Source organism: Podarcis tiliguerta (assembly GCF_965153285.1).
Source record: "Podarcis tiliguerta genome assembly, chromosome: 8".
Classification (NCBI taxonomy): domain Eukaryota; kingdom Metazoa; phylum Chordata; class Lepidosauria; order Squamata; family Lacertidae; genus Podarcis; species Podarcis tiliguerta.
In genome coordinates this window covers 69,125,395-69,151,624 of record NC_139541.1, presented here as the reverse complement: position 1 = coordinate 69,151,624, position 26,230 = coordinate 69,125,395, and the positions used below count along the sequence as shown (strand labels likewise).

The following is a 26,230-nucleotide window of genomic DNA, read 5'->3' as shown; positions in this document are numbered from 1 at the left end:
AATGTTACATACCTGGATAGGCTTGCTAGAATAAAAATGGTTTAGCAGCCCCTGAAAACAGTACAGCTCGCTGTCTTCCCATAGGCATCAGGTTTGCCACTGTGAGAACAGTAGGCTGGGATATATAAACCTTCAGCTTGATTCTGCCTTCAGAGGCAGAATACTGCCTTGAGAGCCATTTTGATTTTCAATTATTTCAGCAAATGCATCCCTCTTTCATCTCTTTAGGTAGAGTTTCTGGGCGAACCCAAGGGAAGCACTTCATAACAGCCTTCATGCAGAACGGGTTGCAGAAAAGCTTTGAGGAAGGCAGTTTCAAACTCTTCGTCACTGGCCTAAAAGATGGCACCTCTGTCACTGTTGCTGTCTACAAGACCAAGTTCCTGAGGGACTTTGCTGTCAAGCGTGGTGAGACCGTGCCAGTACAGTTGCCAAGTAACGTCGAAATGGTTGGAAGCAACAAATTCCACTCTGCCGTCATCGTCAGGGCCTCCCATGATGTCACGGTCCTCTCACTTAGCTCCAAACCCAACTCAATTGCCACCACAGTTGTCTACCCCAGGTATTTACTTGGGAATACTCACTACGTGGTTACACCTCTTGGAGAGCCTTCCAAGGGGTTCCAGGAGTTTTCCGTGGTATCCAGCCAGGACCCTACTCAAGTCTTCATCTATGTCACCGGCCAAGTGACTTTCCATGGAGTGACGTATGGTCCAGGAAGCAAGCTTGTGGTCTCCCTTGAAGCTTACCAAGCTGTCCAGATCCAAAGCCACCAGGACCTTTCTGGCACCAAAGTGGTCTCTCACAAGCCGGTTGTAGTCTTGTCTGGCCACAGCTGCATTTGGGCACATGACAATTGCCAGCATGTTTCTGAGCAGCTGCTTTCCACCCGGAAATGGGGCAAAGAATTCTTGGTAGCCCCACTGCCCTTCCAGACCAATTACGATGTGGCCTATGTGGCTGCTTGCCAGACAACACACCTCCAAATCCGTTCTGGCACCCATTATGCCAAGCACCATTTGCAAGATGGGCAGGTGATTGCAGTTGAAGTGAGAGCCCAAAAGCCCCTGTACATCTCTTCCAATGTGGGTGTCCAAGTGCTGTTCTACGCCACAGGAGGGGTCAAAGAGGGTGTTCCCTATGACCCCTTCCTCTCTGGTGTCCCTGCAATGTCTGACTACTCCAAATCCTACGGCATCCTGGGTCAGGAAGGCTTCCACAACCTGGGACTCATTGTCGCAGAGAGCAGAACGTGCCAGAGCATTACCTTAGACAAGCAACCACTGCATTATGCACATTGGCGGGTCATACCAGGCACTTCCTACTCCTGGACTGAGTTCATCTTCAGTGGGCACCAGGCAATGCACTTTGTAGAACACCCCAAGTCTACCTTCAGCCTTCTGAGCATTGGGGTCGCCCCACACAATAGCTATGGCTCTGTGGCCTTTGCCATCCATTGTAAGTCCTGCCTTCCTTCCTCCTTTCCATCCTTCCTGTTACATGCTGAACATCCAGAGTTCCCCTGATGTATCCAAGATCTCAAAGTCATCTCCAGCTGCCATATCTATTTCTTCTTCTTAACCTATATCACCATATCCCAGAGGTAAGGAAGCTGCGGCCTTCCATATGTTGTTGGACTCCAACTCTCAACTACCTGGCCAATGAACAGGGATGGCAAGAGTTGTAGTTCAGCAACTGTTGGAAGACCACCAGTGTCCAGTCTCTGGTGCAGGAGCTATTGTGTCTTTTTCAGTCTGAGCACAATTAAGGCAAAGTTTGCTTCTGCACTAGAGCCATTGAGCACTGCTAAGGCATTGCTTGTACCCAATCTGCTGGAAGAGGGATTAAAATGGTCATTCCATGCAGTATTTAATGCTTTTACTAAATTTAGCAAAGCCCACCAGCAATGCTAGTTTTCTAGAAAAAGAGGTGCCAGAATTCACAGTGAACGCCTCCCTCATTCTCTTAGAATGGCAATGGCACCCACCTGAAAGGTGCCGGAGCTGAGTTCTAATGAGTTCTGGCTGGGGGGGCGGACCCTGCCCACCAGCAAGGCCTAGATCCTACAATAATGTTTATTCAGAGGCCTCATTCAGTAAATATCCCTACAATTTTATGAAGAAGTTCCCTCTGTGTGGCTCCTACCAACTGTAGTATTAGAGAGAAATTGCCTCTTAAAAGCTTCTTAATTAATTAGTTCCTGTTCTAATCAGAGGGGCTTTGATTCTTCATTTCCTCACTTCTTTCTTTTTTTATAAATTGCAGTTGACGAAAAGAAAAGAAAAAGAATGAGAGCAAACCAATGAGCAAAGATTGCCTCCCTTGAAAGAACAGGAGCTAAGAAATTCAATGTTAAATGTACTTATGATTTGCTTAATGATTTTATTATATGTTCACTTTACACACACACACACACCAAGCAGTCTAGAAATTTTCAAAATAAAATCAATCTATAATGTCATGTCCCTACTGAGCAGGAAGCATAAGACCCAATAAGGAAATTTCTAATTAAAAGGGCATTAGCCCTGAAAAGCTTCAGTCACATTACCTGTGCACTTCTGTTGCATTTTTAACTTTAAAAATCGATGCAAATCAGGTCTGAAAAAGGTGGATGGGGAACACAGAAAGCACTGGAATGCAATAGATTGGCAATTCCATTTTCTGGATTCTCTCTGACAAGTGAGTGATCAAAGGATTAAACTGCTACTATGGAACATTTAGGCCTCTTTAGTAAGGGAATTACGGAAGTTTGAGAGAAGTGTCATGCAGCACTGTGTTCTCCCATCTTGGGTGTCCAGATATTGCTGTATCCCATATCTCATCATCCCCAGCCAGCTTTGGATGGTGGCAGTTGTAGTTCAACAACAGCTGGGGACCCAAGGTTGAAGAGCACAGGTACATCACGCAATTTGGCAAAAAAGGGAAACAGAAGTGATCTTATGACATGTCGGACCATTTGCTCACCTAGTCCAGAACGATCTGCTTTCCTTGGCAGCAGAGCTGCAGGGCCCTACCCAACTCCTGTTACCTGACTCTTGTAAACAGAGGTGCCAAGGACTGAGCCTGAAACATAGACACAACCTGAAATGGTCTAGAACTGACCACCTTCTGCAAGCAACAGTTCCAGCTGATCAGCCAGCTAGCAAGGGAGTGAGGGACACCAAAAGTGTAAGGCAAAGGCAAAGAGGAAGTGCTTGAAGAACTGCTTTGCAGGAAGTGCTTGAAGAACTGCTTTGCATGCAGAAGGCCCCAGGCTCAATCCTTGGTTTCTCCTGGTAAGGCCGGGAAAGACTCCCTATCTGAAACTTTTGCAGAGCCACATCCAGTCAGTGTGGACAATGCTGAGCTTGTTGGGCCAATGGTCTGACTTTGTAGGAGGCCGCTTGCTGTGTTTCTATGTGCTTTTGTACTTACATGACCTGCTTCTCCTTAGGGCTGAACACAAAGAGCCTTCTCTGATTAGCTGAGTGCACAGGTAGGTTGATATGGGAGGAAAGAAGGGAGGACAGTGCTATATGAAGAAACCTGCAGTCCCATGATCCCTTTTTCATCAGTCATGCTTGGCTTGGGCTGATGGAAGCTGATGCCCAACAACATCTGGAAGGCCACAGGTTCCTCACCCATGATGTACAGAAATGGTTGGTGGTGGGGGACAGGCTTTGAGATTCTGTGGAACAGGGCGTTATTTCATAGTCTATTATTTCCTTTTCTCTTTCATGTCTTTCTGGGCCTTCCAAGATATTTCTGTACTGATAGCTCTTCCATTTACCCTCAGTGATTCTTTGTGTTTTCTAGCAGCCCTGCCTCCACTGAGCCCTCATCCCATCCCCTGCAGTGGAACGAGTTGTGGAAAGGGATACGTATGCAGCATTACGCACAATCAGCCACAATGCGTCCCAGAACCTCAGACCTGCAATACCATCCAATGCCAAGAGGGGACAGTGTGCAAGATAGTAGAGGGCCATGCCAGGTGTGTCCCTCACCCACCATCTTGTCATCAAGTCCAGTGCAAAGAAGGGTCAATATGTGACCTAGCTGATGGCTTCCCTAAATGTATCCCAGCACCGGCATCCTGTGAGAATACTCAATGCAAGCCGGGAACAGTGTGCAGCCTCATCAATGGCTGGCCCCAGTGTGTGCCCCACCAGCCTTCCTGCCACAAAGTCCAATGTGAAGTTGGGACTGAATGCGAGGTTGTCCATGGTCAGCCTAAATGTGTCCCGGTAACAGCATCATGTGGTGTCCTTCTTTGTGATAAAGGGGCCATGTGTGAAGTGATCGATGGCTACCCGACGTGTGTCCGATTGCCACCATCCTGCCTGCATACTGTCTGCGAGCAAGGGACTATGTGTAATATTGTGGATGGTTGGCCTAAGTGTGTCCCAGGGCCATCCTGTGCCAATTTAAATTGTGTGGCTGGCACTGAATGCAAGACTGTGAACAACTTGCCCAGGTGTGTACCCGTCCTGCCGTCCTGTGACAAAGTTCACTGCAAGCAGGGGACACTATGTAAGATAGCTAATGGGATTCCCGCCTGCGTGCCCACTGCACCTTCCTGTGGCACGATTCACTGCAAAGAAGGGACAATCTGTGAGATCACCGATGGCATGCCCAAGTGTGTGCCCACCGTAATATCCTGTGACAAAATCCAGTGTGCAGTGGGAAATGTCTGCGAAATGGTGAACGGGTGGCCCAGCTGCGTGCCCCTGCCGCACTCCTGTGAGAATACTGAATGCAAAACGGGAACAGTGTGTGATATTGTCAATGGCTGGCCGACGTGCATCCCAGATAAACCAATGTCATGTGCGTCCTTTGTTTGCACAGAAGAGGCCGTGTGTGAAATGGTTGATGGCAAGCCAACATGCATACCCATCCCACTTTCCTGTGACAGATATAAATGCAGACAAGGAACTGTATGTGAAATAGTGCATAACTGGCCCACGTGTGTGCCTTTGCCATCTTCATGTCAGAAAACAAAATGCGCAGAGGGGACTGCCTGCAAATTCATCGACGGAAGGCCCAAATGCATTCCCATCCCTCCCACCTGTGACAAGTTGCAATGTAAAGTGGGAACCATCTGTAAAACAGTTAACGGATGGCCAGAATGTGTTCCAGCCCCTCACTCCTGTGAAAACGTCTACTGTAGACAAGGGACCGTTTGTAAAATCATCCAAGGTTGGCCCCAGTGCACAGCAATCCAACCGTCCTGTGACAAAATCCATTGCAGTGAGGGGACAACTTGTAAAATGGTTGATGGTTGGCCTCAGTGTGTGCCTATCCCACCCACCTGTGACAAACTCGGCTGCAGGGATGGGACTACTTGTGAAATTATAGATGGTTGGCCAATGTGTGTTCCAATCCCAGCCTCTTGTGACAAAATCCAGTGCAAAGAAGGAACACTTTGTAAATTAGTTGATGACTGGCCCACCTGCATTCCCATTAGAAACTCGTGTGAAAAATTCACCTGCAATACAGGAACTGTGTGTGAGATATATGAAGGGCATCCAAGGTGTATTTCCGTCTCACCTTCTTGCGACAAGTTCCATTGCAAAGAAGGGACAGTTTGTGAAATCAGTAGTGGTTGGCCCAAATGTGTTCCCCGTTCCAGCTTGTCATCCTGTGAAAAAGTCAGCTGCAGTGCAGGGACCAAGTGTGAGATATATGAAGGGCATCCAAGATGTATATCTGTATCGCCTTCCTGTGACAAGTTCCATTGTAAAGAAGGGACTGTATGTGAAATCAGTAGTGGTTGGCCCAAATGTGTTCCCCATTCCAGCTTGTCCTCCTGTGAAAAAGTCAGCTGCAGTGCAGGGACCAAGTGTGAGATATACGAAGGGCATCCAAGATGTATTTCTGTATCGCCTTCCTGTGACAAGTTCCATTGCAAAGACGGGACTGTATGTGAAATCAGTAGTGGTTGGCCCACATGCGTTCCCCGTCAAAGCTTGTCCTCTTGTGAAAAAGTCAGCTGCAGTGCAGGGACCAAGTGTGAGATATACGAAGGGCATCCAAGATGTATTTCTGTCTCGCCTTCCTGTGACAAGTTCCATTGCAAAGAAGGGACTGTATGTGAAATCAGTAGTGGTTGGCCCAAATGTGTTCCCCGTCAAAGCTTGTCCTCTTGTGAAAAAGTCAGCTGCACTGCAGGGACCAAGTGTGAGATATATGAAGGGCATCCAAGATGTATTTCCATCTCGCCTTCCTGTGACAAGTTCCATTGTAATGAAGGGACAGTTTGTGAAATCAGTAGTGGTTGGCCCACATGCGTTCCCCGTTCCAGCTTGTCATCCTGTGAAAAATTCAGCTGCAGTGCAGGGACCAAGTGTGAGATATATGAAGGGCATCCAAGATGTATTTCCATCTCACCTTCCTGTGACAAGTTCCATTGCAAAGAAGGGACAGTTTGTGAAATCAGTAGTGGTTGGCCCAAATGTGTTCCCCATCAAAGCTTGTCCTCTTGTGAAAAATTCAGCTGCAGTGCAGGGACCAAGTGTGAGATATACGAAGGGCATCCAAGATGTATTTCCGTCTCGCCTTCCTGTGACAAGTTCCATTGTAAAGAAGGGACAGTTTGTGAAATCAGTAGTGGTTGGCCCAAATGTGTTCCCCGTTCCAGCTTGTCATCCTGTGAAAAAGTCAGCTGCAGTGCAGGGACCAAGTGTGAGATATATGAAGGGCATCCAAGATGTATTTCCATCTCACCTTCCTGTGACAAGTTCCATTGCAAAGAAGGGACAGTTTGTGAAATCAGCAGTGGTTGGCCCAAATGTGTTCCCCGTCAAAGCTTGTCCTCTTGTGAAAAAGTCAGCTGCAGTGCAGGGACCAAGTGTGAGATATATGAAGGGCATCGAAGATGTATTTCCGTCTCGCCTTCCTGTGACAAGTTCCATTGTAAAGAAGGGACTGTATGTGAAATCAGTAGTGGTTGGCCCACATGCGTTCCCCGTTCCAGCTTGTCATCCTGTGAAAAATTCAGCTGCAGTGCAGGGACCAAGTGTGAGATATACGAAGGGCATCCAAGATGTATTTCCGTCTCGCCTTCCTGTGACAAGTTCCATTGTAAAGAAGGGACAGTTTGTGAAATCAGTAGTGGTTGGCCCAAATGTGTTCCCCGTTCCAGCTTGTCATCCTGTGAAAAAGTCAGCTGCAGTGCAGGGACCAAGTGTGAGATATACGAAGGGCATCCAAGATGTATTTCCCTATCGCCTTCCTGTGACAAGTTCCATTGTAAAGAAGGGACAGTTTGTGAAATCAGCAGTGGTTGGCCCACATGCGTTCCCCATTCCAACCCAGCTTCCTGTGAAAAATTCAGCTGCAGTGCAGGGACCAAGTGTGAGATATACGAAGGGCATCCAAGATGTATTTCTGTCTCACCTTCCTGTGACAATTTTCATTGCAAAGAAGGGACAGTTTGTGAAATCAGCAGTGGTTGGCCCAAATGTGTTGCCCGTATGAGCCCACCTGCTTGTGAAAAAATCAGCTGTCATGCAGGGACTGTGTGTGAGATATATGAAGGGCATCCAAGGTGTATTTTCATCTCGCCTTCCTGTGACAAGTTCCATTGCAAAGAAGGGACTGTATGTGAGATCAGTAGTGGTTGGCCCAAATGCGTTCCCCATTCCAGTTCACAATTTTGTGGAAATGTCAGCTGCAGTGCAGGCACTGTGTGTCAAATGGCTTATGGTTGGCCCAGATGTGTTACAATCTCACCCTCCTGTGACCAATTTAGCTGCAGTGCAGGGACTGTGTGTCAAATTGTTTATGGTTGGCCCACATGTGTTCCCATCCCACCCTCCTGTGGAAATGTCAGCTGCAACGTTGGGACTGTATGTCAAAAGGTTTTTGGTGGGCCCCAATGTGTTCCCAGCCCACTTTCCTGTGCAAAATTCAGTTGCAGTGCAGGGACAGTGTGTCACATGATTTCCGGTTGGCCCCAATGTGTTCCGAGCCCTCCTTCCTGTGACCACTTCCGTTGCCAAGATGGGACAGTTTGTAAAATTGTGGACTACTGGCCCAGATGTGTTGCTGTCCCACCATCCTGCGACAGAGCACATTGTCAAAGAGGGACTGTTTGTGAGGTCATCAGTGGCTTGCCAACTTGTGTACCCATTCTGTCTTCCTGTAACAAAACTCACTGTACACAGGGAATGGTGTGCCAGATTGCACATGGCCAGCCAACATGTGTTCCAGCAGCAGCACCTTCTTGCGCTTCTGTACATTGTCAAGTGGGGACTGTGTGTCGGCTTGTTAATGGATTCCCCCAATGTGTGCACAACCCACCTTCCTGTGACAAATTCCGCTGCAGTGTGGGGACTGTCTGTCAGATTGTGAATGCCTGGCCCCAGTGCGTCCCTCTGCCGAGCTCCTGCCATAGTACCCATTGCCAAAGGGGAACTGTATGTCAAGTTATAAATGGACATCCCAAATGTGTGCCAGTAGCAGCACAAGCATGCCGCACAATTCACTGCAAGAGAGGCACCACCTGTAAAGTTGTGAATGGTGTCCCCAAGTGTGTGTCTGTTTCACCCGCCCAGTCAATCTGCTGGGCCTCTGGACAACCCCACTACCACACCTTTGACGGACGCAGCTACGATTTCCAAGGTACCTGCACTTACACCGTGGTTAAGACCTGCCAACCCACTTCGGCTCTACCTTTCTTCCATATCTACACCAAGAGCCAGAAGAACTCCCGGTTCTCTTTCGTCAGCCAGGTCACCATCTCTGTCTATGGCTCCAACATCACCATGGTCAAGTACGAATATGGCCTTGTCAGAGTAAGAGCCCATCTCTGTGTGGTTTTATTAAAACTGAGGAAGTGGCGCCAGGGGTTGGGAATCTATAGTTGTTGCTGGACTTCCACTCATTTCAGACTGTTGGCCATGCTGGCTGGGGCTGATGGGAGCTGAAGTCCAATAACAACTGGAGGGCTACAGTTTGCTTATTTATTTTATTTCTCTCTCACACCTGTCCTTCACTATAGCATTCCAGGGTAGGTTACGAGAGAGACAGAGAGAGAGTTTGGTTTAGCAGCCTCTTCAGGGCCAGCAGTTTCCTACACCTTTTTTCTTTTAATTGCTGCATTTGAAGGTGGTGGAGATTTTGTCTCCTATCTACCTTTGTCAGAATCCACTTATCTGAAACCATCCTTCTTTACTGCGCTATTCTCCCAGTTTTTCAGGCACTCCCTGATTTTCCAAATTTGCATTTGTCATCTCGGGGTGCTTCCCCACAAAAGTACTTGACTATTCCAAGTATAAGGATCCGTACGGATCAGGAATAAATATGGCTCTGTTTATATTTTAATGCGAGCCTACCAAGTTCACATTTTCTGAAATGATATGCAAACTCAAACAGCTCACTTTCAAAATTTGCAATTCTCTGAATTTTGCATTGCAGTTCTGCAACCGGAAAAAAGGGCCGAAAATGTGGCATTAGGGGAAAGCATGCATAAAAACACCAATAGCGGTGAAATGCATTGTTAGAAAAACCTGCTTGCAAAAATGTGCATATTTGGAGAAATGCACAATGAAATGTTGACAACTTTGTGAGAACATTATTTTTAAAAGAAACAAATTGCAAAGTGAAGCAGAAGTGCAGCAAAGTGAACTTAAGCCTAGAAAAAAGAGAAGCTGACAGATTCATGCAGACCTACTCCTTTCTCGGTGTTGTTGTTTTTAAGTAAACGTGTTCTGACTGAGCCACAGAAACATAAGAAGCTGCCTTATGAAAAGTCAGATTATTTCCCCACCTGGCCTAGTATTGCCTGTTTTGACTGGCGGCAAGTCTCCAGCTACAAAGTCTTCTTGATCCTTTTTTGAACCTGGAGATATGCAAGGGACTTTCTTTTAAAAATCTTGTTTCACGTCACCTGGAAGTCACGTGATCACAAATGATTCTACTTTATTAGTCAGCATCACAACTAAAGTTGCTTCTTTAAATAGAAGTTTGACCTCACTAGAAATGTTGGCGTTTTGCTTCATCACAGCCTTTGCAAACCTGGATTCCTCCAGCTGTTGTTGGGACTCCAACACCCATCGTCACTCACCATTGGCCACACTGGCTGGGGCAGATGGGAATTGGAGTCCCGAAAAGCTGGAGGGCATCGGGTGAGGGAATGCTGCTGTGTCACTTCAATTAATTTGCAGAGTATGTGTATATAATCTTGACTAAAGAAAAACATTCTTTTATCTGCCTTTGCCGCTTCCAGGTCAACCAAGTACGCTCCCGCCTGCCCATAAGCATGCATGATGGGAAGCTCTCCTTATACCACAGAGGAGGCCAACTGGTTGTGGAAACATCATTTGGTCTGAAAGTTTACTATGACTGGAACTATTACCTAGTGGTGAAGGTCACTCCAGCCTTTCGGAGCCATATCTGCGGCCTCTGTGGCAACTACAACGGGGACCCCAATGATGACTTTATGACATCTTTGGGAGGCTTTGCCACCGATCCTGTGGAGTTTGGCAGGAGCTGGAAGGTGGAAGATGGTGATAGCCAATGCAGTCATGGCTGCCATGGCAAATGCTGGCGCTGTTCTCCAGAGATGGCGACCAGATACAGAGCGGAGACTTATTGCGGCCTGCTTACTAAGCACAGAGGTGGCCCGTTCCGACACTGCCATGCCTTGATTGACCCCAAGCCCTATTTGAACGACTGTGTGATTGATTTGTGTGCCTTTGAGGGCTACAAGCAGATATTATGCCGAGCACTGAAGACTTACGCTGATGCCTGCCAAAGAGAAGGGGCAGTGATATCTGCTTGGAGAAAACATGCCGGCTGCCGTGAGTACTGCAGAGCATTCATGGAGAGAGGGATCGAGCTACTTATGCAATTATGGGCACCTAGATGAGGGTCGTATTGTAGTATTTATTATTTACGTGTGAAATACATATGCTGCCCTTCCTCCCACAGGAGTCTAGGGAAGCAAACGCACAAAAGATAAAGTCATTAAAACATATAAAATATATAAGAAAGTTTCCAACACAGATGCAGACTGGGAACGATCTCTGCTTAAAAGGCTTGTGCAAAGAGACAGGTGTTCACTAGGAACCAGAAGATAACAGAGGTGGTACCTGTTTAATATTTAATAGGAGGGAGTTCCCAAGGGTAGGTGCTATGACACTAAAGGACTAATTACTATATTGGACAGAATAGTCCTCCTGATAAGATGATGTCTGCAGGAAATGCTCTCCTGGAGAGTGCTGTGATCAGTTGGGTATATAAGGGATGAGATGATCGTCTAAGTAAGCTAGTCCTTGAACTTAGCCCAGTATTAATTGGCAGCCGGTGCAATTCTTTCAGCTGCATCATAACATGGTGGTAATATCCTGCCCAAGTGAGCAATTGAACTGCCACAGTTTGCACTTGCTAAAGCTTCCAGACTAACCTCAAATTCAGCCCTGCATAGACCCATTGCAGTAATGCAACCTGTGGTTCCAGAAGGGAATGTGTTTCATAACTGAAATACTGAAATTCTGTGCACATATATGGGCATATATTAAGTATTCAGGAATACACTATCATAAAATAAAATAAAATAAAATAAAATAAATAAAAATATTTGACCCTGCTATTTAGCTAAAAGGCTCTCCCATAGTTCAATAATCCTGAACCACATTGTGGGGGGAAATGGCTACTTTCGTTTGATAGATAAGCTTACAGCAAGGATGGGAAACCCATGTCCCTTCAGATGTTCTTGAACTACAGCTCCCATGATCCCTAGCCATTTGCCTTGCCAGCTGATAGGAGAACCCTGATTTAGAACCTCAATGTATTAGATGAAATGTTGCTATCAAGCAAAGATGGGGCTTTATGTAAGAACAGTGGATGTGCTCACCTCTGCTTTCCTTTCTGCAGCCATGTCTTGCCCTGACTACAGTCAATACATGCCCTGTGGCTCAGCATGTCCTGCCACCTGCACCAACCCTGATGCTCCAAAGCAGTGTCACCTGCCCTGTGTGGAAACCTGCCAATGCAAGGCTGGCTACGTGCTGGATAGTGGCAAGTGTATTCCCAAAAACCGGTGCGGCTGCTCCTACCATGGTCGTCTCTATGCGCCCAATGAGCAGTTCTGGGGTGACCAGCAGTGCCATCAGCATTGCTTGTGCAGGGCGCAAGATAAAAAAGTGATCTGCCATGAGTCCCGTTGCAGGGATATGGAAGGGTGCCATGTTGTCAATGGCATGAGAAAGTGCTACCCCACCTACTATGGGACCTGCACTGCTGTGGGACAGTTGCATTACGTCACCTTTGATGGGTTGCGCTATGACTTCTACGGGACCTGTGTTTATCGCCTGGTTGAAATCTGCTACAAGAGAGCAAACCTGACCCAGTTTCAAGTCCTGGTTCGGCATGAAAAGAAGGGACACAAGGATTATCCTGCCACCAAAGCCATTGAGATCAAAGTCTATGGTTTTACAATCACAGTCAGCCATAGTAAAGTCTTGGTGAGTGCACTTCTTCTGCGCTTCTGCTAAAACTCATGCAATTTCTTGGATTTATCAATCACTTCTTATTTCTGAGGTTGATTATTCAGTATGTAAGGAGCAAGCAACCCAAACAGGATGGTTTATTCACAATTATGTATTGATGTGGAGCTTTTAAAGTTCTTCTGTCTCCATAGTATCTTCTCCTAGGGCTAGGCACAACTCACCATTTTCATTTATGAATTTGCTTCTTTGTTTCCTTTCTTTTATATCCACACTTTCTTCCATAATGGAATCCAAGGTAGCATACATGAACAAAGCTATCAATGGTTACCAGTCATGATGACTATGTTCTACCTCCACTCTTAGAGACAGAATGCCTCTGAATACCAGTTGCTTGGAAGTGCAAGTGAGAAGAGTAGCCCTGTTGCACTTGTATCCTGCCTGTAGGCTTCCCAGGGGCATCTGGGAACTAGAATAATGAACCAGATGGACCATTGTCCTCATCCAACAGGGCTGTTCTTGTGTTCTTTTGTTCCCAAATATCTTGACTTGCAAGTTGAATACCTACAGGTGGTCCAACTATGTGTTCATTTATTTGCTGTGGTGGTTAGGACTGATGAGTGTTATAGCCCAAAACATCTGGACAGCATCCAGTTGGGGAAAGTTTATCTAGCACATTACTGTTTACTTAGACTGGCAGTGGCTCTGAGACAGTGATTGGCAGGCAGAGTCTTTCCCATCACCTACTGCTACCTGGTCCATTTGAGTGAAGGCAAGACCTTTTCCCTGAAAAGCATGTGTTGTCCCACATCTGCTTTATACAACATCTCTAAATTCTTTTCTCTCTTTCTTTCTCCCTGCCTCACCTACCTTTTCAAGTTGAATGGATTGTTGGTCCACCTGCCCTACAACATTGAATACAACAAAGTTGCCCTCTACCGCCACGGCTGGGATATTGTGATCACGACTGATTTTGGTTTAACTGTTGCATTTGATGGGACTAACAATATCCGCCTCACGGTGCCAGGAGCCTACAGGGGTGACGTGTGTGGCTTGTGTGGCAATTTCAATGGGCGGGCAGATGATGACATGACTCTGCAACACAGCCAAGTTCTGACAACTAACCCAGGGGACTTTGGCCGAAGCTGGAAAGTTCGGGACATCCCAGGGTGCATTGAGAAGAGGAAGGAGGCCTGTGCAGACCTTGTGAACATTGAACACTCACAGAAGACAAGCAAGGAGTGTGGCCTCCTGCTGGACATGCGTGGCCCTTTCAGGGAGTGCCACAGCAAGGTGCCACCTCAATCATATTTCAAAGACTGTGTCTTTGACTTTTGCTCCAACAAGACCAATAAAAATGCCGTCTGTCACATCATCTCCTCCTATGCCGCAGCTTGCCAAGCATATGGCACCAGGGTCTATGAGTGGAGATCTGCCAGTTTCTGTAGTAAGTTCATGGGCAATAACCTTGCAGAAAGTGAACCCCCAGTTCCTGCCAAGGAACGATGAGTACATAAACTCCCAGGCCAATTTTCAAAATTATTTTATTTGATGGAGAAAGTGGATAGAAAGTTTTCCCCTTTCTCAGTACTTAGAACTTGAGGTCGTCCACACTGATTGGCAGGTGATTCAGGACAAATAAGGGGAAGAGCCTATGTTCACAATATATGGAACTTGTTGCTACAGATTGTGGTGGTTGCCACAATGGGATATTTGACAACTATCTGTGGAATGAAAAGTGGTATATAAATACATTGTAATATGTTATGTTCATCATCAATGATAGCTATAGTCATGATAGCTATAGGCGACCTCCAGGTTTCAGAGTTCATATAAATCTGGGTAGCAGTTGCTGGAGAGCCTGATGGGAAAACCAGTTTATTCATCCTCTGCTTGTGGACTTCTCAGAAGAATCTGGTTGGGCTTTGTGGAAAATAGGATGTTGAATTGGATGGACATTTTGATCTGATTCAGCTTATGCACTTATTCCTAGAGTCAGGATCAGGAGATCTCCCTGGTAGAAACAAGATTTGGAAATGTCTGAAATTAGTATCTCTTCCTACACTTACATTTTAGGTTGGGGGGGGGTTAGGAGAAGACACCAGACTAAGTGGGGTTCCACCAGGTCAATAATGTCTTCCTGTCTCTCTCCAGCTCCTAAATGCAGTGCAAACAGCCGCTATAAAGTCTGTACCAGCAATTGCCCAGTGACGTGTCTCAGCCTCTTTAACCCAGTAGCATGCACTACTAGATGCCACGAGGGATGCGAATGCAACGAAGGTTATGTTCTGAGTGGCGACCAGTGTGTTCCCATCTCCCAGTGTGGCTGTGTCCACCAAGGCTTCTACTACAAGGCGGGTGACTCTTTCTATCTCAACGGATTCTGCAAGGAGCGATGTGTATGCCAAGTAGGTGGCATCATGGACTGCCACCGTTCCTCCTGTGGTCCTAATGAGGAATGTCGTGTGGTGGAAGGTGTCCAGAAATGCCACTCACTTGCCCCCAAGAGGAGTGGCTCTTGTCATGTGGCTGGTGACCCACACTATCTCACCTTTGATGGCACCACATTTGACCTCCAGAGCAATTGCACCTACACCCTGGCTAGCAGCTGCACGCAGAAGACCTCCCTTCAGCCCTTCTCTGTCAAAGTGGAGAATGAGAGGCGGTCCAGGGGCAAGGTCTCTGTGACGAAGGTCGTGTCAGTCACAGCTTATCAAAACACCATCTCCATCTTGCGGGAAAAGAGAGGCATTGTCCTGGTAAGCCTTTGTGAAACAGAGAGCAATGGAACATGGTTGCTTGGTCAAAAGACACGAGGTGTTGAATATATAGGGTGAATGGTTGCAGCAAGGAGGTTGTGTAATGATATAGCTATGGGTAATGATGGAGTCAGCGGATGGGCTGTACTTCAGTGCAGAGAATCTGCCTTGTATGAAAAAGGTTCCAAGTTCAATCCCCAACATCTGGGGCTGGCAGAAACCCCTGAGAAACCCTGGAAGGTTCCTGCCGGTCAGTGTAGACAATACTGAGCTAGATGAACCAATGGTCTGATTCAATATAAGACAGCTTCCTATGTTCAAGATGAGCACAGTAGAACTGATGTGTGGCTGGTGGGCAACAATCAATATACAATAGTCATATTAGCAAGGCTAGATCTAGGTTTGGGGGAGGCCTTGGGAAAGTCTCTACAGGTGGGCCCCCTACTTCATTAGTGAGTCCCTGTGGCCAAAGCTGGCAGCAGCAGCAGCACTATAATTAGTGTTTGACAAGGCCATATTAGCCATAGGTGCTAGGGGTGCAGGGCACCTGGGCGCTGGGCTCTTGGGGCACCAGCCGAGAGTCTGGTGAAGAGCCCACCCGCCAGTCAGAGTGCTGCGGTGGGCTCTTCTGCTGCGGGCGACCAAGCCAGCAAGACGCTGGGTGGCCGGCCAGCTCTGCCCTCATGCGCACCTGGGACTGGGCAACCGGGGGGGGGGGTGCTGGGTGGATCTTTGCACCCCGGCACCACATATGCTTAAGACAGCCCTGGTGTTTGGGCAGCTTTTTTAATTTTCTGCTTTGACATTACAGGAAATCTAAAATGGTGGCTCCAAGCCATCCAGCACAAGGGGTCCAGGGCAGGTGTCAGTACAGTGATGGGCCCTGCTTGCAATCTGGAGAGCCTAGTGTTCAGGGATGCTATGTGCTAATGTTAGGTTTTCATGTATAAGGAACATACGTAGAAAACAGACCAGTAAACAAGGGCAAAAGGTGAAACTACATCAGATGTTGCTTTGGACACATCAGAGGAGTGGCCATTGTCTTAAACTGCCTGCCTGCCTGATTCTCACTAACTTTCCACTGCCACAGGTCAATGGTGCAATCACCTACTTACCTTTCCGGTTGGTAAGTGATGGTATGTGGGCGTACTACCATGGTGACAACATTGTGATTCGGACAGACTTTGGCTTATTCGTCTCTTTTGACCAGCTCTACCATCTTGTTGTCAGAGTACCTGAATCCTATCAGGGCCAGACCTGTGGCCTATGTGGTAATTATAATGGCAGATCCAATGATGACCTCTTCCTGCCCACTGGCCACCCAGCCTCAAGCGTCCAAGTCTTTGCAGCTGCTTGGAGAGTGGACGTCCCCACGGCTGTCTGCGCAGATGATTGTGCCGCTTCAGTATGTGGTGCATGCAGAGAGAGCCGGAAGGCCAGCTATGTACACAGCAGTCAGTGTGGCATACTTCAAGCCCCATATGGGCCTTTCAGTGCCTGCTTTTCCACCATCAACCCTGCAGACTTCTACAACAATTGCGTGCATGACCTCTGCAAAGCAAGAGGGAACACTGTTATCCTCTGTCGGGCTATCCATGCCTACGTCACTGCCTGTCAAGCTGCAGGTGTCAAGATCAAGCCTTGGAGGACAGCAGCATTCTGCCGTAAGTCCTCCTACAGAACTAGCTTTCTAACCCCACTTTCACAACCCCTGCCAGCATCCTTCTTGATCTGTGCACATTATTAACAATCTCAACTATACATCCAAGAACAGGTATTACCAACTTGTCTGCTCATAGTCCAAACTTGGTGATGGAAGCAGCAGCATGTAACATCCCAATTCATACTTTGCAAAACAATGGTAATTTTCCAAATGCAGTGCTGCAACCCAGTGTACAAAAGTGCATATACTAGAGTAAAGTGTGCATAAAAGTTCATATATTAGGGGGAAATAATTCACAAAGATGCTTTATATTAGGGGGAATAGCTTTGCAAAAATGTGCATGTTAGGCAAAACTGCATAGAAAAATGTGCATATTCGCAGGGGGGGGGGGAATCACATCGAAATGTTGTTGAGTTTTCCCAGTGACTTTAAAAAAAGAAAAAAGCAAACTTACATGGAACTTAAGATGGGAAAAACAAGGAACTGGGAATAAACAAAACTGTGAGATTTACCAATTCCTATTCTCCATCTGCCCCCCCCCCCATACGTTGTCAGGTGTGAGGCAGCTGAGTCCAGTTTTGGGGAAATGACCTCATTGTTCAAATTTGTACCCTTGATTGGCCAAGTTTGGCATGTGGGATGGTGATTTCTTATCCATGGTGCAGACAATACTGAGCTAAATGGACAAAATGGTCTGAACTGACTCAGTATCCTAGCTCCCTATGTTCCTAATCCAAACTCATCTTCCCCTTTCATATAGTAACTTAATTTCCCCCAATCTTCCTTGCAGCTATGAAGTGCCCGGTCAACAGTCACTACGATATCTGTGTCAGAGCTTGCCCCAGAGGTTGCAGAGAAGCAGTCAGCATCACCAAGTGCTCTAGCAACTGTGCCGAAGGCTGCCAGTGCAAAAAGGGTTACTTTATGGCTGGGTATCATTGTGTGCCTATTAGTCAATGCCGGTGCTTTCACCAGGGCACATGGTTTAAGGCAAGTGACAAGCACATCGCTTCTCGGCCTTTTGGCTAAGATCAAGTGTAGTGGCAAGTGACAAGCACTTTCTGAAAGAACAAGAACTTGTTATCCCAATACACAAGCTGGCTAAACTGGAATGCTTGAATTTAAAGGCATTTTGTTCAGTTGGGCTGTAGTTTCTCTAGAAAGATCAGGAAGAGATGCTAGTGTCTGTGTGTGTGTGTGTGTGTGTGAGAGAGAGAGAGAGAGAGAGAGAGAGAGAGAGAAGGAGAAGGAGAAGAACTTTAACACACACACTTACAAACAGAGGCATAACCCCAGCTGCACACTCACAGATTGTTCTTGTTAAGAATTCTTCTGCACAAGGGGGAATAACACCTGAAGAAGGGTTTTGCTCCAACAGGAAGCAGAAGGCTAGCTGGGATGTTTATGGAGCAACGGGAAGAAATAATGTTGTAGAGGCAGAAATGGGAGTGGTGTAGGTTCCAGAAGCACATTTGTGGGTGTCACACGCCCCTGAAGTTTGTTAGGCAGAGCTTTCAGTGTGGTGGCATTCATGTTTTGGAATATGCTCCCACTGGAAATTAGGAGGCACCAACTATTTTTTTCTATTTTTACTCAATGATGTGATGAAAGTATTATTTTTTTTCTGTGTCAAACTCACACACACAAATTTGCAGTTGGGTCAGCAGAACTGTGATGATAACATACGGAAGATACCACGTAAACTCACCATACATTATATGATTTCAAATATGGCAAAATGCAAGAGTCACCTGCTTTCAACCCAGCTCCTAACCGTGTTTTTATTGGCAGGTTGGAGTGAAGGTGATCACAGCCAACTGCAGGGAGCAGTGTACCTGCCATCGTCAAGGTCGGGTTGTGTGCACACCTCTACCATGTGCAGCTGGACAAACCTGTGTCCTGAGTAATGCCAAGTGGACTTGTATCCGGCAAGAGGGCCATTGCACCATTTCCCAGGGGCACATCTTCACAACTTACGACGGGGTCTCCGGAAAGGTTCCCCCTGTAGGGTCCTATGAGATTTCCGCACTCATCAATGCCAAATCTACATCTTGGTTCCGGGTGGTGATTCAGCTGCAGAAATGTCCCGCATGCCCCACACCCCTTGTGGTCACTGTCACAATCTATTTCCACAAGCTTATTGTGCTGGTGAAGCAGGACAGCTCAGTTACGGTAAGAAGTAAAGAATGGAAGTTGACAGAACTCATATTGTATCAGCCATTATACCTTTCAGTATCCACTTCTTATTTCCACAAAAGCTTTCTTCCCAATCAACACACCACCATCTCACCACCCACTCTTCCCACTAACTTGTCATCCTTTTTATCTTTCTGCCCTGGAATGTTGTAACTAATGAGCATTAAATTAGTGTATACAGTTGCAATAGACACTTTATAAGGGTGGGCTTAATTCTCTTCGACCAGCCTTCCATAGGATTCATGCCAGAAGTGGGCAGGGCCAAAGTCAATAGCGGGAAAAGCAAAAACTAATAGGTGGAGCCACTCTACACTTTCACACATGCATGCACCATACCCACCCACATAAATACACACATCACACATTCAGCACTCATCACACAGTCAGTTGGCAATAGAGATGCTGGTTGGATGAGACTAGTCTGACATAGGAAAGTGTCATATGAAAACTCTGGAGGGGTGAATGCATTGAAAAATGTAGAGCATAGAATTGCAGGGGCACAGAGATCAGAGAAAGAAACAAAGATGTTAAGAATTGCCACTGAATCAGCAAATTTAAGGGTAGTTTTGCTCAAACAAAATGCCCAGGGATATAGAAGACTATCAGTAGTTTTCTTATGGGCTAGTGACATAATTCAGTGTGTGTGTGTGTCAGAGAAAGAGTGAGCAAGCGAATAGATACACTTCTGAGTCATAGGCAATGGCATAGTTGGAACTCAAGTTGAACTCGAAGGTCCTCTCAAGAGAAACTTCTATACAAATTCAAAGGGAAATGAAAGGAATTTTGATAAGAGTTTCAAAATATATGGGTATGTATGTATTCACATACATTTCTGGAAAGGTTCCTTAGCAAATGTGCTAGATGTATGATACAGAAAATGGAGGGAGGGGTGGTAGTCTAAGGCCATGAGCTTTAGAAGTTTTGTGACAATAGCTTGAAATTGATGCAGCTTGCAGGATCCAACGCAGAGGCTTAAGGGGTAGGTCATGGTCATATCATGGGGAAGAACAGTGAGTTTAGCAGAAGCTATATCTCTCCAGCAACCACACATCTTCTAAAGTTATATTGTTGTTCTCCTTGTTTTGTCTTTATCATCTGTAGTAGTTCTAAATGACCAGATGGTTTACATGTTATAGGTTAATGGACACCCAGTGCATCTTCCAGTCCAGCCCTCAAAGGAAGTATCGATAAGCCTGGCTCAGGACTTGGTGACAGTGGCACACATATCAGGTGTGCGGGTTCTCTATAGCACCAGAGGAGACCTGACAGTGGCCATCAGTGGTGAACTGGCCAACAAAGTATTCGGAGCCTGTGGAAACTTCAATGGGAATGGTGCAGATGACTTGCGGTTACCCAACGGTAGAGTAGCGCACACCATTACAGAGGTCATTAGCCACTGGCGAGTCACGACAGCTATGCAAAATGGTATGTAAGGACAGAAACTTAATCAATTTTTCCCCAATGCTTGCATGTCTTATTCCACTAATCTATTTAATGATCCCCACTGCTTAAGTTAATGGGCAAGGGTGCAATCTCCCCCCCCCCAAAAAAAGCAACTGGGACATAAATGATGGCAACTGGATACTTGGTTGTTTAAGAAAGTAGGTTTCTACTGATGCTATTTATGCTGCTCTGTTGAGCATCTCAAGGTTGCACCCCATGACCCAAGCATGGAGGAAGAAGGAGAAGAACGAACAGTTTATTGGGGCCTATTGATCATGGAAGACTGGGCCTCAACTGTAAACACATTGCCATTGAGGGGTGTGTGTCAAATTGTAGCTCATGCTTGAGGGTGTTAAGGTAAACTTATTTCCCTTTCTCTATCTATGATTTCTGCTCTTCTTTCCTCCTCTTTTCTTTCTTCCATTATTTCATCTTTACTTCCTTTTAACTCTTTTCTTGCTTTCTTCTCTTCACATCCTTCCTTTCTTCCCCCTCTCCACAATATGTTTTTCCCTAGAAGCAAGACTCAGTCTAAACGAAGACTTCCATGGCACTGCTTGAGAGCCAGCAGACTTTTCCACCCTGGTGCTCTCCAAGTGGTCTGGACTACAGCCTGACCATTGGTCATCCTGGCTGGGGCTGCCTAGAGTTGTTGTCCAAAGAATCTGGAGGGCACCAGATTGGGGCAGAATGATATAAAAGTGCTTCTTCACCATCGTAGCTCTGTGGTAGAAAGAATGTTTTGTATGCAGGAACGGGCCAAGGGGAAACCTACTCTGACCCATGCCTAGAAATAGGGTTACCATACGTCCAGAATTTCCCAGACATATCCAGAATACTGCATTCGTCAGCAGCGTCCAGGCAGAAATCAACTAAATGTTCGGGAAATTCCAGACGTATGGCAGCCCATGTTGGCAGTGATTTCCCCGATTTCCCCTTAAAATAGCTCAAAAACAGCAATTTTATGACACGAGTAGAAGTGTGGGCAAGCCTCGACAGATTTATTCATCCTTAGCAATGGCTCTTTAGTGTCTCCTGTTAACAATAACGCCTATACACAGTTTGGAATTGCCCACCATGATGCATGTCCAAGTATGGGTATACTCCCGCAAGGGATTTGGAATACTGTTGTTTGGTATACAAGGCACTGAATGCTCTGTTATTCCCTTATATTTTTAGCTCGTTTTAAAATCCACTCCTACTGAAACCTAGAATCGAGATCACTTTTGGATGCCAACCCCTCTGAGGCAATATCTGGACTGGTATCGTGACAGAAACAGCTTCTCCCTGGCTGAATCCCAGGGATAGGACAGGCAGCTGGTCTCCCAAGCACAACGGAACACCTCTTGCTGTTAAATAAATGTGATTCCCTGCAGCAAAGCAGATTGGGTTCACCAGCTCAGAAATGCTGAGCTTCAGCCCCACAGATATTGTACATATGTTCGGTCACTAGCTAGCCTCTGCTTCCTTGAATTTGCATTGTTTGATGTTTTCAGTTTGTTTCACTAGCTTATTCACATTTGACTCAAAGTGTCACATAGCATACATAGAGGGGTCCCTCTGCCAAACAGTACAACACATTCCAATCTGATGTGTGATAGCTGCTCCCCAGGTACACAGCAAAGTCTTTCTTGGTTCAAGGCTACAGCTGTCTTTGGGGCATGGCAGCGGGCGTTTCACAGCAATGTTTTGACCCAGACCGAGTTGAATCTAACAGACAAATCAATAAAAAGCTTTTGGTAAAGGTCTTGCATTTGTGTGAGTCCATCTTGACAGCTTTTTGGCAAAATAATGATTTTACACAGCTGCCTGGGCTACAGTGCTGGTCAAAGAAGTACTGAGAGTACCACCAGGCCTCGATGGTTCTAGCTGGCATTTGGGCCAGTGCTATTACTTCCACAAGGACGTAGTCCATCAGCAACTGCCCAGGTTTTCCTGGTTTGGAGTGTATGTGCAACAAGTAGGATTGCTAGACAAGAACTGGTAGTCATGTTTGGAAAAGTATTTAGTGAGAGGGAGTAAATAACCCCAATTCATTGTTTCTGTGAGCTGTTTTGGAAATAGAAAAGCAATAGAAACAATGTGTTAAATAAGCAAATAAATCGCCTCATAAGAAGACTCCCACAGGACTGGGGGTGAAGAAAGAGGCAAAAATTGACCTTATGATCATATTTTGGTGATGCTGTTCCTCATGGCCAGTATGTAAAACATGACAACCATTCAAATGGTGGGTGGTTGCTAATACTGCCTCCAACTCTTTCATTTTTCTCCTTCCTCCAATCTTGATCAACACTTAAAGCCTCAGGCTTTGTGCCAGCGCTGCCCTTCCACAATTTGCCCATGTCACCTAGATGTAGCTCAGACCTGTAGGCTGTAGACCAGCCTTTGTCAACCTGGTGCCCTCTAAATGTTTTGTAGTGCAACTCCCATCACGAAGTGACCACTCTCGATCCTGAGTGAGACCCTGTCAGCATATAAAACCTCTGCTCAGAGATCTTTAGTGGTTGCCAATTTGTTACTGGGCCAAGTTCAAGGTTACTAGTGGTATGTAAAACCCTTAATGGCTTGAGACTAGTTTATTTGCAAGATCACCTTACCCCATATATGCCCATTTGACCACTGGAACTTGCACTGTTACAGATGCTGCATATTACTCGTCCCACACTTATCTGAAATTGACCTTTTAGTGTGGCAAGGACTACACTTATTCTCTGCCTATTGAAAACAGGCAGCCCCTTCACAAGCCTATCCAGACAAAAATATCTTGACATGTTTTAATCTTTTTTACTTTATATTTTAATTATCTTTAACTGTTTTCGTTGTTTTCAAATGGTTTTATTGATAATTTCAATATTTCTTGTAAATTGCTTAGAGGTTCTACTACAATCAAGCAGTGTATAAAAGCTTTGTTAAATAAAAATAAATTTTCTTAGGGTTTTATGTTACTTTGGGTTTTGTGCTGCATTACACTCTTCCAAACAACATGTTCATACAAACTGAAATGAGCGGGACATTATCTCTTCTGTGCCCACAACACGCCCGTTCATGTGGCTCCACAGCAAACAAAACTAGGTGGTCTCAGGTACAGGGAAAGATGGAGGCCCTCTGGTCACAGTATCACATTTTTATTGTCAGCTGTGGCAGGGGGGAAACTGGGGACAAGATAAGAAAGGAATATTGCTAATGGCGATGAGTTCAGTCAGAGTAAAAAGACAAAGCTTCCTCAGAGCTCCAGGCAGGAGATCCTAGGGATTGTTTCATGACAGACAGCTTGCATCTGATACACAAAATGGAGGTTATTGCTCTCCAACTTCTCAGAGGCAAATGCGACACATGTTTTGAATAAGCAGATTCCATACAACTAACACCGCTAGGTGACATATGCAAGAGGTTCTAAGGGTGCGATATATCATCACAAGCACGAAGTAATATTTGAGGTTCTTCCTTTACATAGCTTTTTGTTGTTTTTATTTACCTCAGAAATTTTACCTCAGAGTGGGGATGGCCCTACAATTAGGCGGAAGTTAACCAGGGAGGGCAGCAGCAACAGCCACCTTTCCTGAATCCCCAATAATTCCCCTCAGTGTCCACATGGTATCTCATAATCTGGCCTGCTGCCTCAGGGGCAGTGAGGAATATTATCCTGCCACCAACGCTGAGGTTAAGATTCAACTGCCAGTCTGGAACATGAAATGGGTAAGTGGGGTGGGGGTGGGGGTGCCATCTTGTCCTTTGTATCAGAAAGCAAACTACCTTCAACCATTGCAGGTGCATTTCAGCTAATACGTGCAGTGCGTGAACTGAATTATTCACGGCACAATCTACTGCCCTGTTCTGGAAAATTCATCTTGTTCCTCAGTTAGTTTAACTGCTAGTCAATCTGAGGAGACTGTCATGGGTGGTGTATTGAAGGGCCTGTTCAACAGCAATGTCCTGACTGAAACATTCTCCTCAGACAGGCTGGCCTGGTTCCATTTTTCAAACGCTTTTAATTTATTCTTGCCTGTGCCTTAAAACTCTTTGTGTTGGTTTCGGGGTCCAGCTGCTTCTATCTATTCACATGTTTGCCATTTTATTTTATTGTACAGTTGACTGTGTTTATCGTAAGGCCCCCTGATAATGCAATGTTTAAATAAAAACATAAATTGAAGCACCTCTTTAATCTAGCCTTTGACACAAGAGATGTGTGCTTTCAGGACTCACTGTATTTCTGTGATGGTAATCTGTTTTAACTGGTTTTAATTCTGAATTTTAAATTGTTGTAGTCCACCCTGGGGCCTGCTGGCAAACAGTGGGTAATACATTAATTAATTAATAGTGACCTGAGGATAAGTTATAAATTTATAACTTATCTTAAAGGCCATTGTAAATAGTTAAAATCGTTTGTATGAATGGAATATCACTTGTAGTTTAATGGTGAATTTTGGATATAATGGAAGGGGTAAAGGGTTTGGATTATCATAAAAGATGTGGGAGGAAATGGTTAATAATAGGACCCACAAAGGGAAGTCCAGGAGATTCTTTGGAATCTGGTTTTTATGATTTATGTTTGATGTATCTCTGTAAAATTTTAAATTGAAAACCAAATAAATTAAAACAGCAGCAGCAGCAAAAGTAAAAATAAAAAAAAAATAGCGACCTGAGGAGTATTTTTTAACTTTCAGTGAGGGGATAAAAATAAAGAAAGCTATGCCTAGCCTTCTTTCAAAACTTTCCCAGGAACAGTGCTGAGGGAACCCCCCCCCCATGTACCCATCCAAGTCATTGTTACATATTTAGACTCAAGAGAGATTAAGACAAAATTAAGCCAGATGTCTTTATTAGGCATAATCAGTTCGCTCTCACATACCTTTAATTAAAAGATCTGAAGAAATAGAATTACTGAACAAAGTCATTCTAATGAGATTTTGCCAAGGATTACCCAAATTATAGGATTAAATTCATCATTTCACCATTCACCCAAACACCAGTTTCCCCTTAGTACAATTTAGTAGCTTCAGTCTGGAACTTTCAGTTTACCAAGTGAATCTTCTCTCACTTTCCTGCTTGGCAGGGGGTTGGACTCAATGGCCCTTGTGGTCTCTTCCAACTCTATGATTCTATGATTGCACACTGAGAAGGGGAAAGAGAAAGTGAAAGAAAGTAGCAGTTAGAACATAAAATGGACTGAACCAGTGGTGCAGTTAGGCAAAATAAAGATTCAATGATCTTATGGAACATCTCTTTTTTAGGTCCTTCAAAATGTCACCTTTTCTGTTTGGGATCCCTCCAGTCCACCATACTGAGTGGAGCTATAGACTTCTACCCTCAAGTCCCACCTGGTGGCATTGCTAGACCAAACAAGCCTCTACTTTAGTAAATTCAGTGAAGCTCCTAATGTAATAATTGCTGAGTTTGCTCTCATTCAAGGCAGCAGGGGAAGCCCTGTGTCCCCTTGGTGTTCTTTCTTTCTTTCTTTATTTCTGGCCAGGGATTCTGAGCATTTCCATGTGCCTGGATCTACCTACTTTTTAATTTCCAGAATGCACATGATTATAGTGTTTCTCTGCGGCATCATGAGAACATAGGAAGCTGCTTTATTCCGATTCAGACCATTGGTCCATCTAGCTCAATTGTATGTACCATGAGTGACAGCAGGGGTTCAGATAGGAGTTTTCCCCAGTCCTGCCTGAAGGCACCAGGAATTGAACATGAAACCTTCTGCATGCAAAGTAAATACTCTACCACTGAGCTACTTCCCT

At 45.5% G+C, this 26,230-nt stretch overlaps 2 protein-coding genes across 2 annotated transcripts; both read left to right on the top strand.

The window, feature by feature from the left end:
- Positions 1–275: 275 nt before the first annotated feature.
- On the top strand, positions 276–9,435 carry LOC310683542 (uncharacterized protein; the record flags this gene model as incomplete). The annotated part of the gene is made up of 4 exons (XM_083453474.1): positions 276–1,458; positions 3,796–6,569; positions 8,535–8,774; positions 9,397–9,435. The coding sequence occupies 4 exons, from the start codon at positions 276–278 to the stop codon at positions 9,433–9,435; spliced, it is 4,236 nt and encodes a 1,411-aa protein (XP_083309600.1).
- Positions 9,436–10,128: 693 nt separating this feature from the next.
- On the top strand, positions 10,129–22,949 carry LOC310683541 (IgGFc-binding protein-like; the record flags this gene model as incomplete). The annotated part of the gene is made up of 8 exons (XM_083453473.1): positions 10,129–10,781; positions 11,857–12,446; positions 13,308–13,875; positions 14,583–15,187; positions 16,278–16,851; positions 17,641–17,840; positions 18,642–19,022; positions 22,908–22,949. The coding sequence occupies exons 1-8, from the start codon at positions 10,241–10,243 to the stop codon at positions 22,947–22,949; spliced, it is 3,501 nt and encodes a 1,166-aa protein (XP_083309599.1). The 5' UTR covers positions 10,129–10,240.
- Between the last annotated feature and the right edge of the window lie 3,281 nt (positions 22,950–26,230).